This window comes from Trichomycterus rosablanca, chromosome 22, assembly GCF_030014385.1.
Source record: "Trichomycterus rosablanca isolate fTriRos1 chromosome 22, fTriRos1.hap1, whole genome shotgun sequence".
Taxonomy (NCBI): domain Eukaryota; kingdom Metazoa; phylum Chordata; class Actinopteri; order Siluriformes; family Trichomycteridae; genus Trichomycterus; species Trichomycterus rosablanca.
The window spans coordinates 1,880,454-1,895,151 of record NC_086009.1 but is presented as its reverse complement, the minus strand read 5'-3'; the positions used below and the strand labels follow the sequence as shown (position 1 = coordinate 1,895,151).

Sequence of the window (14,698 nt, the reverse complement as noted above, 5' to 3'; positions counted from 1 at the left end):
GGATTGTACAATATTAAAAGCCGGCCTGTTTTTGTAGGTGCAGATGCTGGTTGGAGAGCTGCGCAGGGTCACTCTGCTCTGGGACGAGTTGTGGTTGGGGGTCCTGCAGCAGCAGCACATGCACGTCCTGCGCCGGATCCAGCAGCTGGAGGACGAGGTCAAGAGAGTCCAGAACAACAACACGCTGCGCAAGTAAGATCTCGGGTTGCGTTCATACACGTCACCCATTGACGCCCGGTTGGTTTGCTACCCGAGCTTTCTGGTCATCTCCGTGTGCTTGGTGTTTCAGGGATGAGAAGGTGGCCATCATGCGGGAAAAGCACTCGGCTCTGATGCGGCCCGTGGTGTTCGCTCTGGATCACGTGCGCAGCATCACGGCCGCCGCAGCGGAGACGCCTCACGAGACCTGGTTCCAGGAGACCTACGGAGAGGCCATCCACAATGCCCTGGAGAGACTGAGGAACCCGCACAACCCCGCCAACCCCGCCAACAGCTGGGTGCCCTTCAAACAGGTCAGAGCACGGCATATCGCCTTAGTGGGTAGCATAAAGTCCTGGGTTCGATCCCCAGGTGGGGCGGTTCGGGTCCTTTCTGTGTGGAGTTTGCGTGTTCTCCTCGTGTCTGCGTGGGTTTCCTCCGGGTGCTCCGGTCTCTGACCTTTATAGTTTTGCTAATCTAAGGACGGAAGAGCAATTCCAGGGTTCTTGTAGTCTGGACAAAAACAAGTTTGACGTTCTGTATGGTCATGATTGTGTTGCCTAACTTCATCCTATAAAAACAGTATCTCATTGCTGATGCTTTGAAAAGGTCAGCAGCAAATTGGTCAGTGCTCAGTCTGATTGAACCTTGAGCTCAGTGGCGAGCCGTAACAACAGAGCGGTAAAGCAGTGAATTTGCAGTGTGCATTATGCTCAAGGTAGTGCAAAGCGAGGTAAGCGGCAGCACTTCGGTTCATAGGAAGCAATATTGATCAGCCCAAATATAATTTCTGCCCACACAAGTTGTTAGCAAAAGTTTGTGTACCCTTGGCCATGATGCTGCTTCTAATAAAAAAAAGAATGATATTGTGTCTTCCTGAATTTAAACACGTCTGGTTCTCCGCCTCTTCCTCCAACAGATCATGCTGAGCTTGCAGCAGCGGGCACAGAAGCGAGCCAGCTACCTCCTGCGACTGGAGGAGATCAGCCCTCGTCTGGCCTCCATGGCAAACACGGAGATCGCTCTGCCGGGAGAGGTGTCTGCCACAGATGCCATTACCATTCAGAACGTGGGCAACACGATCACCATCCTGCCCACCAAGACCAAGCCGAAAAAGCTGTACTTTCTCGGCTCGGACGGCAGGAACTATCCTTACCTGTTTAAAGGTGAGAAGAGGGAGAGGACTTGTCGTTTATTTGAATGTGTGTCCCTGGTGTTATGGTTAAGTCCAAATTTGGAGAGAGAGAGGACGGGCAATTGCAAAAAATTTATACAAATATAATTTAAATACTTTCATATCATATATACTAATATCTGTCTGTCTCTCTCTTATTCTGTCTTTCTGTCTGTCCTTCCTTCCTTTTTCTTCTTCCATTTCCAGGGCTGGAGGATTTGCACTTGGATGAAAGGATAATGCAGTTCTTGTCCATCGTCAATACCATGTTCACTAAGGTGAACCAGCAGGAAAGTCCCAGATTCCACGCCCGTCACTACTCGGTCACACCTCTGGGCACGCGCTCCGGCCTCATCCAGTGGGTGGACGGAGCCACTCCTCTGTTCGGCCTCTATAAACGCTGGCAGCAGCGCGAGGCGGTGCAGCAAGCTCAAAAGGTCCGTTACTTTACATCTGATACAGAAAGCGTCGGTCTGTCCTGGGCTTGGCTGTGTAAACGTTCTTGCTCATCTGTGACTTTCGTTTTTCGTCAGGACTCGTTTCAGCAGCCGCAGAACCTGCCCATGGTCCCCCGCCCCAGCGAGCTGTACTACAGCAAGATCGGGCCCGCTTTGAAGGCGATCGGGCTGAGTCTGGACGTGTCTCGCAGGGATTGGCCGCTCAGCGTGATGAGAGACGTGCTGCGGGAGCTTATGGAGGCCACGCCCCCTAACTTGCTCGCTAAAGAGCTGTGGTGCTCGTGCACGACCCCCAGCGAGTGGTGGAGGGTCACTCAGGTGAGCGCCTGTTCGACATACCGTCCAGTGTTTATGTGGATGGAATTCTAGCACTAATTAAACAAACGCCGCTCGGTTGTTTAACGAGCAAGCGATAAGCTACGGCTTCATTTCTTGAATTAATGATTTCATTCGGGGGGGTGTTCGGTTGAATAAAATGATCCATAGCTTGTGCACATGCCATGTTTTGTCCTTCATTGTTTACTAAATATAAACACTACACTAATAAAAGAATGCGGACGCCCATGCTAATTACTAAATTGACTGCGGTGCGCAAAACAAGGCTCGTTAAAGACCTTACGAGTCTGGTACGGAGGCAAGACGGACCATCTTGTCTTACATCAGTGACTGTTGCAAGTACTCTTGATTAAACGGGCACAAATTCCCATGGATGCACTCCCTTATGTTGTTTAAAGCCTTCCCAGAAAAGCCAGCGTATTTGTCTTATATATATATATATATAGCTTTGATTAGATTAGATTCAACTTTGTGATTGTGCAGAGTACAGGAACAGAGCCGAGGAAATGCAGTAGCATCTAACCAGAAGTGCAAGATAAAGATTATTTATATATATTACAGTTAAAGTGCAGAAGTGACCAGATAAGTGAGTGCTGAGTGTACAGCGTTTAGACTAATATATAATTAGTGATAAAAGGTGAATAAAACTGGCTAATTAAATGAGAATAGAAAAAGGAAAGTATGTAAGTATAGCATATATAAATATATGTATAATTTATACGTTATTGTTTGTGCTGGTGTAAATAGTGCAATAACGCTATGTGCAATTTTGCAAATACTGATAATATATACAGATTATACACAGTTTAGTGCGATCTAGTGTGCAGTGATGCTTTTAAAGTGGTGTGGTAGTTTAGCAGGGTTACAGCCTCTTGGTGGTGTCTTGCAGTCGTACGCCAGGTCCACAGCCGTCATGTCGATGGTGGGTTACATTATCGGCTTAGGTGATCGTCACCTGGACAACGTCCTGATAGACATGACGACCGGTGAGGTGGTCCACATCGACTACAACGTCTGCTTCGAAAAAGGTCAGTCGCTCATCTGTGAAGCTGTCGCCCTAGCTCACCCTGATTTTGTTTTTTCCCCAGAAGCTCAGTGAATATGTCTTGATTTCAGGGAAAAGCCTGCGGGTTCCAGAGAAGGTTCCCTTCCGTATGACGCACAACATCGAGACGGCTTTAGGAGTCACGGGAGTGGAGGGCATTTTCAGGCTCTCCTGTGAACAGGTGAGGGGTCGCGTGGTCATGCCGAGTGGCTACTGATGATGTCTCGTGACCGAGAAGCATTAACATTCTTCCTCTCTACGCTTCAGGTGATTCAGATGATGAGGCGTGGCCGAGAGACTCTCCTGACCCTGCTGGAGGCGTTCGTGTACGACCCCCTGGTGGACTGGACTGCAGGGGGAGAGGTGGGCTTTGCTGGAGCCGTGTATGGAGGAGGAGGACAGCAGGCCGAGAGCAAACAGAGCAAGAGGGAGATGGAGAGGGACATCACGCGCAGCCTTTTCTCCTCCCGCGTGGCCGAGATCAAGGTGGGACCATACGATTCCTACATGCGCTAGAGATCACCGCCTCTTTCCAGCCTATAATGAGTTCAACCTAAACTCTCTCCGGTCCAGGTGAACTGGTTTAAGAACCGCGACGAGATGCTGGCCGTGCTGCCGCAGGTGGAGATGGCAGTCGAGGAGTATCTGAGCCTGCAGGAGCAGCTCTCTCAGGGGGATAAGGTTCAGGGCAAACTGCTGGAGGAGATGGAGTTCTTGGAGGGAGCAGACAGCAGAGCAGACCACCCCATCCACACACTGGAACAAAGGTCAGCTGTTTACAGAGCATCAGTAGTGTTGTTTAAAAGCTACACAGATATTTTTTCCAGTAACTTGCTTTTGTATATTGCAGAAGAATATGTTTCCAGTAGTGTCATGATGATGTGTTGAAACTAAAATGCTTCAAGCTTCATCCAAACCTTTACATTTTTTTTAAAACGGAGCGTAAAATCAAACTGAAAACCATTTAAATGAGCTCTGACCAAAAACTATCCAGTTCTTTCACTAACTGTAGCTCATTTGTTACTGTGTACACTTCCTGAGCCCCTTGTCTGCCCCATTTTATAAAAAAGGAACCCCCATAGGACCCCCACTGACCAGATATTTAACTGGACGACCATTTTTAGCACTGTAGTGACACCACTGTTGTGTCAGGTGGCTTTATATTTTTTGGTTTCCACTGAATATAGATGTTTATAGATCTTAATAACACATGAACACTCATATTTTTATTTATTTATTTTTCTCTGTAGATACTCTGAACACACCCAGCTGCAGTCGAGGCAGAGAACAGTCCAGGATGCCATCCAGAGCAAGCTGTCCGATCTGGACCAGTGGATCTCTCAGTATCAGGCTGCGTTTTCCAGTCTGGAGGCTACGCAGCTCGCCAGTCTGCTCCAGGAGATCAGCAGTCCCATTGATCTAGGTGCTCGCTTAATTCGATCATGTCTAATTCGCCCTATGTGAGCCATCTGACGCGGCTTTTGTAGCGTGGTTTTCACATAATATCTGTGTACAACATGCCCCTTGACATAAGTGGTTCTGTATACGCAGGTCCACCCAGCTACGTCCCAGCCACAGCTTTCCTGCAGAACGCAGGCCAGGCTCACCTGATCAGCCAGTGCGAGGCTCTGGAGGCGGAGGTGAATGCTCTGCTGCAGCAGCGCCGCTCGCTCCTGCGTGCCTGTCTGGAGCACCTGCACAGCTACGCCACCGTGGCGCTGCTGTACCCACGCGCCGTCCTACACCGGCACCGAGTCTACACCTGGAAGCAGTGGATGGAGGAGCTGGTGTGTGACATGACCGTGGAGCACTGCCAGGCCGTTTATCACCGGTGAGTCGAACACGTCCGTCGGGAATCCGTTCCTCTTAATCTGCTTGTCCGGTACAGACCCTGACCGGTGACCTCTCTGTTCGCTCTCCCCCGTGTCCAGTTACGAGATTCAGTTCGCCCCCCAGCCGCCGGCCGGCACGTGCCAGTTCCTGTCGAGCGTGGAGATGGCGCTGCAGCACCACGCGACCGAGACCAACACGCGCCTCCTGCGGCAGATGGAGAGGCTAAAGGTGGAGGGTGCCACCGTACCAGTGTGTCAGGAGCAGCTTCAGGAGATCGAGCGCTGCATCAAGGTCTTCCTGCGCGAAGACGGCGAGCTGGCCTCCTTCAGCCTGGCGGGGATCATCATCTCGGCCCTCTGTACTCTAACCAGGTTTGTGCCGAAATCAGACAAAGCTGACACACTCCCGCCCAATAAGGGGTGTGGGGGTGTGGGGGACTTCGCATAGCACAGACTATAAAGGACAATTTTGAGGGCGACACCGTGGCTCAGTGGGTAGCACAGTAGCCTCACCGCAAAACAGCCTGGGTCCTTCTAGTGTTGAGTTTGCATGTTCTCCCTGTGCCTTTGTGGGTTTCTTCCGGGAGCTCTGGTTTTGTCCCATGGTCCAGAGATATGCAAGTTGATCTTTTGGCAGTGACTGTGTTTGAAATTGAACATGCACTGATGAATCGTGGGTAACCGTAACCTGTAGTCATTCATAAGTGAATGGGAATTGTTGCCGGTCTGAATGGGCTTCGTTTGCACCTCATTAGGCGTAATGTGGTGATGGAGGGCGCTGCAGCGAGTGCAGGGGAACAGCTGGTGGAGCTGACGTCCCGGGACGGAGCCTGGTTCCTGGAGGAGCTGTGCAGCATGAGCGGTAACATCACGTGTCTGGTTCAGCTGCTGAAAGAGTGTCAGCTCCAGTCCCACGACCTGGATGTCCTCAGCCCCGCAGACACCTTTCAGACCGTCTACCTGGCCAACGGAGTCTACACCTGCCTACAGGTGGGTCTTTTTATCTTGACTATATTGTGATGTGAACTATTTTAAACTATTGATTAATATGGCACCTCCCGCCTTCCGTTTCCCTGCAGGAGCTGAACACCAACTTCCGTCAGATCATCTTCCCCGAGGCTCTGCGCTGCATGCTGAAAGGAGAGAGCACTCTGGAGAACATGCTGGCCGAGCTGGACGCTCTGATCGATCAGTGCGCCGATGGGCTTTCCCTGCAGGGCCTGGGCGAGGCACTGCAGGCCTACCTCCGAAACGCTGCTATGGGGCTGGACGAAGACACGGACGCGCACTACCTGGACGTCACGAGGTACGTGGCGCTCGCGGTCTGATGAACTCATGAGTTCGAATCCCAGCAGAGTTCGAACTAAGAGAGTTGGCTGTGTTCGAGAGCCGCCTGTGCACGTGGGGGTTCGGAGGGGGGCATTCACATGAAGTGTAGTATGTCTTTTCTTACGCAATACGACTGTGTGTGGGAACCTAACAATGGCAGGTGATAAGAAGTGGCCACAGATTGGACACGTGTCAGACCGGTGTGTGTGGTGATCCACTGCTCCTTGATCACATCAGGGGTTGTGCAAGCACCAGCGGTTTATAATTAGGAATTGGAAATGACTAAATTGGGACATAAATAATACCATTTGGTCATTTTCTCAGGTTGCTGCGCGTCCAGTATTCTGAACTGATTCAGCCTCGGAACACGGAGGGCTCGGTGCAGGACACGCCCAAGATGACTGCCGGACAGATGCTGCTGGTGGCCTTCGATGGCATGTTTGCTCAGCTTGAGACGGCGTTTGGGCTCCTGATTGACAAGGTGATTGTTTATTATAATTTTTTCCAGTTCTGCTCATTAATCAGATCTGATTTAAGTTCTTGCCGAGGTCAAATAAATGATTTCTGTCCTGCAGCTGAACTCGATGGACGTACCTACTGCTTGGAGGAAGGTGGATGTGATCTGGGAGGCCAGAGCCACGCAGGTCCATTTCTTCGATAACGTCCAGACTCGGCAGGTCCTGGAGGAGATCTTCTTCCTCAAGAGACTTCAGACCATCCGCGACTTCTTCCGTCTGTGCGCTTCCTTCTCACAGACGCTGTCTGGTAGGACTAGACGTCGTAATTTCAGATCCCGAGAGCTTCGAAACTAAAGAAAACATGTTTAACTCCAGCTTTATTCTCTTGCTCAGGCACGTGTCCCCCTCCTACGGACGAACCCCCTTCGTCTAACGGCCCCGTCCCCTTGATGTATCGCGGCTCTGTGGTCAGCGAGGAGCAGATGACGAGGCCCATTAAAGCCTTCACTGCAGATTTCGTACGCCAGATGCTGATGGGGTTGCCGACCCAGGCCCTGGGGCTGGCTCTCTGCAGCGCCCTCAGCGCCCTCGGCACGGACCTCATCGCTCAGGTGGAGGCCAAGGACTTCGGCGCGGAAGGCAAGGTGTCCCTGGACGACCTGTGTAAGAAGGCGGTGGAGCAGGGTGTCCAGGCGGGCCGGCTCTCTCAGTTGCTGCTGAACAGGGCCACGGTGCTGGCCAGCTCGTACGATACGGCCTGGAAGAAGCTGGACCTGGTGCGCCGCCTGGAGCTCAGCATCGACGCCTGCAAGGTCAGCCTGCAGAGAGCCCAGCTACACATCGCCATGTTCCAGGTAATGTGAGATGGGAATCGGAAATGACTAAATTAAAAGACAAAGAGGGGAAAAATCCAGTGTAGTTTTATTGCAGGTGTATCAGCAGTGAGATCAGCTCTGACTAACTTTATTTCCTTCTCACAGTGGCAGCACGAGGACGTCCTGGGCACTCGCACTCAGCCGATGTCCGTCAGCCCTCCTCCGCGTTCCATCATCCTCAGCAACATGAAAAAGAAGCTCTACAAGCTCAGCCAGGATGATGCCGCCATCGGCAGCGTTCAGGTCTGATCTCGTCCTGCCACGTCTCCCAGATCGTGCTTGTTTTTGTCCTCGTTTCATGTTCTCATGATGGTTGTGCTCTGCTGTCCGGGTCCTGTAGGAGAAGCTGGCGACGCTGGAGGGGAGCATAGAGCAGAGACTGAAATGGGCCGGCGGCGCCAACCCGGCTCTGACGCCCGTGCTGCAGGATTTCGAGGGCACCATCGCCGAGCGGCGCGCCCTGGTGATGAAGGAGAGTCAGCGCGCCAGCCAGGTCACGTTCCTCTGCAGCACCGTGCTTAACTTCGAGGGACTCCGCACGCGTACCCCCGAAGCCCTGAGCATGGACACGGCCCTCTTCGACCTGGTGAAGCGCTGCCAGGCCACCTGCTCCTACGCTGCCCAGTTTAACACCTCCGTCTCCTCTCTGGAGCTGCAGCTGCTTCACAGGCTGGTACGTCGCTCCGCACGTCCACGTCAAATGCACAGGAATTTGTTTTCTCACATTTAAACATAGTGAAGATCGCAACACTTGCTCCGTGTGCCTCTGTAGAGCCCCGTCATGGAGCTGTCGATCAGCGCCCCCGAGTGGCTGGTGTGCGCTCAGAAGCACCTCTCCCAGGAGACGAGCAGCCAGAGGGCGCTGCAGGAGGAGCGAGAGCAGCAGCTGGACGGCGTCACGGAATCCCTCCAGCTCCTGGTGGACACCATCAAGGGCATCCTGTCCAATCACAACCGCCTGCTGGCTGACGTCAAGCACCTGCTGCGTTCCATGGCCAAGGTAAAACTTTGGGTAGTTGCAAAAGTATGTGGACAACTGAACCATGAAGTCTTTTTCAAGTACTGTGTCATGCCCTACATTGCGTATCGGTATTTCTTTTTAGTCATATTCAATCCCTTTTGGTCACAAGATTATTTCTGAGGCCAGAGAAGATTTCATGGGGTTCAGATTCACAGGAAAATCATCAAACTGTGTCTCTATAGACCTTAGGTCCGTGTGCCTTTGGTAATTCGTTTTTCACTTTAAATCCCAAAGTTGAAAAACAAGAAAACGGGGCGTTATTCGTTTTTCGTTTCAAGATCAAAAATCAAATAACAAATAAGCAGAAATTGAAAAACGGGTCGTATTTTAATTTTCCAAGATCAACATTTTTCATCAGTTCAACCAGAAATAAAAGTGCGAGCGCTGATGTGCGTATACATGCATTTATACATTCATATAAAGTGTAAATCAGGTACAAGTGCTGAGAAGACGGAGCAAAAGGTCATAATAACGTTACGCCGCGTCCCCTGGTCTGACTTTTGTGTCTGCCGTACTTTTTCCTGCCCTTGTAATTCACACAAGAACTATTTATCCTAACAAAAAAATAGGGGGCTATTCTAAGAAAAAAGAATGCTGCATTATTTTTTACATTATTATTATTATTATTACCGTATAGGACCCAGTTCTGTAATACAGGCATAACTAATCGTACATGTCACATAGTGCTGGTAAATTCGGTTCATTTTATGGACTCGGGTTAGTCTGAGTCACTCAGTGATGTGATTCGGTTCACTTGAGTCACTTGTACTGACATCTCGATTGCGATTGATTTACTGCATGAAAATGCATCCGAATATCACTCGTCTTCTGTGCACTCGGAGCCAGGGCCAATCAGAGGACTCGTAGGATCCGGGTTAATTGAGATCTCGGACTCGTGATTCCTGATTCAGTACGAAGATTCGAATCCTTAACCGAGGCGATTCAATATTTCTTGTTATCGGCCAATAAACATCCAAAAATTAATAAAATTGCACGAACTAACTCTGCAGTAAACAAGGAGCAACAACAATCAAATATATTTGTAATAGTTTCACCGTGACATGTACGATTAGTTCTTATTACAGAATGGAGTTCTATACGGTATTATTATTATATAACGTTATTATGACTTTGTGCTCCGTCTTCTCAGCACTTGTACCTGATTTACACTTTATATGAATGTATAAATGCATGTATACGCACATCAGCGCGTGCACGCGCTCGCACTTTTATTTCTGGTTGAACTGATAAAAAATTTTATTTTGGAAAATTAAAATACGACCCGTTTTTCAATTTCTGCTTATTTGTAATTAGATTTTTGATCTTGAAACGAAAAACGAATATCGCCCCGTTTTCTTGTTTTTCAACTTTGGGATTTAAAGTGAAAAACGAATTACCGAAGGTACACGGACCACCTTGCAATGTAAAATATACCAAATGATAGACAAGATGGAATAAGCAGACCAACATAATACTCATCTTGCTATAAAATGACACATACGTGTTAAACATGGCATAAAAATCCAAATAAATAAATTATTGTATGCACATATTAATTGCAAATGTGTCTGCCACACCCATTAATAACATATTTGTCCACATACTTTTGGCTGTATAGTGTTGAATATCTGGTCTGTCTGTGCTTCACCACTGACCCCTATCTCTGTCTTCGTATCGGCAGGACGAGGAGAACGCCCTCGCCGAAGGAGAGGAAGTGACTTACGAAGGAAGCGTGCGCCAGTTCCTGTCCGAGTACAAGGCTTGGCAGGATAACGTGCAGATCGTGCTGTTCACGGTGGTCCAGGCGACCGGCCAGCCGCGTAGCCTCGAACAGGTCGAGCTGCTCCAGGAGATCCCAGCCACGCTGAAGGAGCTCAAAGTCCAGAGCCAGAGGTGACGGTTTAGCTTGTGTCTCATATAAACATCTGCATAAAATGTACGTGGTGGTTAAAAGAACGCCTCTCCGGATCGAAACATGCTACCACTTGAGCACTGTTACCGCTTTGCTGCTGCGCTCAGACTTCAGTCTGATTGAACTTGGACCCAGTTTGCCTTTGCTTTTTTTTTTTATAGAGCCTCTAATGCGAAATCCACCTGTGTGGTACTGTACTGTATCTACTGCAAAGCACGGTGGTGGTAGTATTATCCAAGTACCATCCTGGTGGAACTGTTCATTGCAGGAACAGTTCATAATACAACTGTGTAAGATTGCTTTACATTTCTTGGATGCACTTAGGTGTTCCAGCAGGTGACTGACCCATTAAAGACATGTCAAAGGTCTTTTCTGAACCCAAAGTACTGTGGACTATAGCTTGAATTACTTCTTAAATCTAATATAAATAAACGATTACAATTAAAAGTGTGTGTTTGGTCATCTAATGACTTTTAAAGCCAGTTTCCAGTTTTTCCGCTCACGTCCGATTGTGTTCCCTGCAGCGTCTACAATGGCTTGGTTGGATTTGCGTCCCCCCTCGTTACCGAAAAAGGAAGCGACGGTGCAAGCCCCACTTCGACCGTGCAGACGAGCTTTGCTGCTGGTACGGAAGCGAATTCTGTGTTCCTGTAATGTCGTACCCTTGTTTCAGAGCTGTGTTTTTAATGTTGTGCGTGTGTGCAGCGGTGAGATGCAGCATGGTGAAGACCCAGCCTGAAAGCATGTCTCAGAACGCTCGCAAAGCCCTTCCTCGGAACTTTGGGACCCCAGCAGACACCCCACCCAGCACCCTGATCGTCACCACCAAAAGCTTGGCCCCGAGCCCCAAGAGAGCCGTGAGGGACCCTAAAACTGGCAGAGGTATGTAAATCTGGAGTTACTGCTTAATAGCACAAACGGCTTGAACCGAACACTGTCTGGTCTCGCCACTATGATGAATTTGCTACAGTATTGATGTATAAACAGGCATATTTTTTAATATAATTCCCTCTGTTTAGCTGTACAAGAGAGAAACTCCTACGCTGTGGGTGTTTGGAAAAGAGTGAAGGCAAAACTGGAGGGGAGGGACGTGGATCCTAACAGGAGGATGAGTGTCACAGAGCAGGTATTTATTCTTATTTCTCAAAATAAGCCATTTGAAAGCTTGGCCGCCACGTTAGCATTGTTTAATATTGCCGTCTTTTAGGTGGACTATGTCATCAAAGAGGCCACGAACCTGGACAACCTGGCTCAGCTGTACGAAGGTTGGACAGCCTGGGTGTGAACGGGATCTGCGTTGTCATTTCGGTTCCAGCGAGGGTAGAAATCCACCAGAATCCACTGGGTCTGGGGCGTCTAAGCCACAGCGCAGCATGCGGAGAACAGGGAATGGGGGGGCGCGAAGGCCCCTCCTGCGCGCCCACACGGCACCCCCGTTGCAAAGCTGCACCCGCAGATCCAGCCAACACCGACAATACGGGTCTGCATCCGTCTCCTCGAGGCGAGCTGGGGGGAAGAATACAGAGGAAGGGGAGGGGGGGGGGGCACCAGGCTCTCCTGGCTTTACTACCTTCCCCCCCACCAAATATACCCCCCCCTGCTTCATCATCAGCAACATTAACAGTGTCTGTCAGCTACCGATACACGGGGTCTGGTTTTGGGAAATGCTTTGCAGAAAATTGATCCACCGTATCGATCGATCCCACTGTCTTTAAAGCGAGAGGAGCTTTAGACGGGACGCCTCTGGACTTCACTCTGAAGGAGATGATTGTCCTCTGGCATCTGTTTTTGGATGGCTCGGGGAGGGCGAGTTCACGGCGGACAAGGCCGTCGTACGTTGGCGGGTACGCCGATCTCAAAGGGGACTCCATTCAAAGCCAGACGGCCGTTGGCAGACCTGAGAGTTCTTCACATCTTTAAATACGTTATGACTTTTCCTCCCACCTTTCGATCATTTCTTTGGAACTTTATTCACACCTCTAGACGTATCTCACAATTCAACGGGAAAATGTAACTGGCGATAGATTTAAGGGAATAAAAGTGATTGTTGGTTTGGCACTGATGTGCGTAAAGTTGATGAATTCACTGTATTCGTTTTGGTTTGGTTTTATTTTTCTTTTTGACCTTTGAATGAAACTTGGAAAATTTTCGGTACACAGCGATGATGCCCGGGTTTAAATCGGCTAGCGTGCAAAATCAGTTTCTAAATGCTTTTTTTCCCCTTTGTAGTGTACGCGTTTCTACGATTTATGTACTGTAGGTATTTTCTGACTCTCCCTTCTTTGCTAGCTGCTTAAATTAGATAAGCACCTTTTTTGACTTGCCTGTGGAAGTGTGTCGTTTCTGAAGCTTACTCCCCACTACGCTTGCGTTTTACTGATCTTGATCTAGTTTTACATTTTTAGTGGGAGAATTAAGTAATGCAGTAGTGCTGTGGTGATGGTAGAAATATTGTCTCTTAATGATTTTACTCTTTCGTTTGACAAATAAATCTGGATTTCAAACACAAACCCGCCTGTTGCTTTATTCGTCGTGTTTTCGTTTCGGTCCAGTTCAAATCGAGGCGAGTGTCTGATATATGTACAAACTTCATTTCCAGAAAATTTGACACATTTAGTAAATTGAAGTGAAAACAAGAGATCTGTGATGTTCGTTCTCTTGAATCTTTACAGAGCTGAACAAGACGTTTCCAATGTTTCCACTTGATCATCTTGATTGAAAACAAATGAGGATGGGGCAAAAGCTTGATAGAATATTTATGTAACAGTGTTTTGAAACATCCCACTATAAGCTATCAAGTGAACTGGTAACAGGTGAAGGAACCATGAATCCACCAAAAATGGGTCGTGGCTCAAGACCTTGTAAAATAAAGACTCATTCATGATAGTTAAAGGCAGCCAGGCTGTGTGGCTTAACATTTTGGATCAGTGCAGACAGAAGAAGCGAGGCTGGAACAAGTATTCACCCCCTTGTTTATGTAATATACAGTCAGTGCAGGAATCCACTTCAAATTTACACTGTAAACAAAAGTGTGTGTTTATATATCAAACATGGGTCTAAAATAGGATTTATGAAGGGAGCTATTTAGTCACTTTCCGGTTGGCTTTAAAGCCTCCCCTTAGCTAGAGCATTTGTTAGATAACCAGCTGAACTTCTCTCCTTATGTAGCCAACATGACGACAAGATCGTGCCGGTTCCTCCTCTACAATATCAGTGAGTTTTGTCCATTTCTCTCCATGGAAGCTACTCAGATTCTTGTCCAGTCACTTGTAATCTTATAGTTGGACGACTGCAACTTCCTCCTGGCAGGTGCTCCCATGTCCACTATTACACCCCTGCAACTCATCCAAAATGCAGATGCTCAGCTGTTTTTTAACTAACTTAAACACTGTCGCATCGCCCCACTGCTGCTACATTATCATTCACTGCTGCCACATCACCCCATTGCTGCTACATTATCATTCACTGCTGCCACATCGCCCCACTGCTGCTACATTATCATTCACTGCTGCCACATCACCTCACTGCTGCTACATTATCATTCACTGCTGCCACATCGCCCCACTGCTGCTACATTATCATTCACTGCTGCCACATCGCCCTACTGCTGCTACATTATCATTCACTGCTGCCACATCGCCCTACTGCTGCTACATTATCATTCACTGCTTCCTCATCACCTCACTGCTGCTACATTATCATTCACTGCTGCCACATCGCCCCACTGCTGCTACATTATCGTTCACTGCTGCCACATCGCCCCACTGCTGCTACATTATCGTTCACTGCTGCCACATCGCCCCACTGCTGCTACATTATCGTTCACTGCTGCCACATCGCCCCACTGCTGCTACATTATCGTTCACTGCTGCCACATCGCCCCACTGCTGCTACATTATCGTTCACTGCTGCCACATCGCCCCACTGCTGTTACATTATCATTCACTGCTGCCACATCGCCCCACTGCTGCTACATTATCATTCACTGCTGCCACATCGCCCTACTGCTGCTACATTATCATTCACTGCTGCCACATCGCCCCACTGCTGCTACATTATC

General features: G+C 48.9%; 1 protein-coding gene across 2 annotated transcripts in view; it reads left to right on the top strand.

Moving 5' to 3' along the window:
* smg1 (SMG1 nonsense mediated mRNA decay associated PI3K related kinase) overlaps positions 1–13,148 on the top strand; it is a 35,085-nt gene extending 21,937 nt beyond the window's left edge. For both annotated transcript variants that reach the window (XM_062984929.1, XM_062984928.1), the window contains exons 38-62: positions 38–192; positions 290–512; positions 1,118–1,364; positions 1,580–1,809; positions 1,906–2,148; positions 3,056–3,194; positions 3,283–3,392; positions 3,479–3,697; positions 3,785–3,978; positions 4,462–4,634; positions 4,763–5,042; positions 5,143–5,415; positions 5,799–6,033; positions 6,123–6,349; positions 6,697–6,853; positions 6,948–7,137; positions 7,224–7,684; positions 7,811–7,948; positions 8,046–8,378; positions 8,478–8,705; positions 10,408–10,619; positions 11,163–11,263; positions 11,344–11,520; positions 11,658–11,764; positions 11,846–13,148. In XM_062984929.1, coding sequence (XP_062840999.1) covers positions 38–192; positions 290–512; positions 1,118–1,364; positions 1,580–1,809; positions 1,906–2,148; positions 3,056–3,194; positions 3,283–3,392; positions 3,479–3,697; positions 3,785–3,978; positions 4,462–4,634; positions 4,763–5,042; positions 5,143–5,415; positions 5,799–6,033; positions 6,123–6,349; positions 6,697–6,853; positions 6,948–7,137; positions 7,224–7,684; positions 7,811–7,948; positions 8,046–8,378; positions 8,478–8,705; positions 10,408–10,619; positions 11,163–11,263; positions 11,344–11,520; positions 11,658–11,764; positions 11,846–11,923 — 5,130 coding nt within the window. In that variant the 3' untranslated portion in view covers positions 11,924–13,148. The remainder of the gene's footprint in view (positions 1–37; positions 193–289; positions 513–1,117; positions 1,365–1,579; positions 1,810–1,905; positions 2,149–3,055; positions 3,195–3,282; positions 3,393–3,478; positions 3,698–3,784; positions 3,979–4,461; positions 4,635–4,762; positions 5,043–5,142; positions 5,416–5,798; positions 6,034–6,122; positions 6,350–6,696; positions 6,854–6,947; positions 7,138–7,223; positions 7,685–7,810; positions 7,949–8,045; positions 8,379–8,477; positions 8,706–10,407; positions 10,620–11,162; positions 11,264–11,343; positions 11,521–11,657; positions 11,765–11,845) is intronic.
* Positions 13,149–14,698: the final 1,550 nt, after the last annotated feature.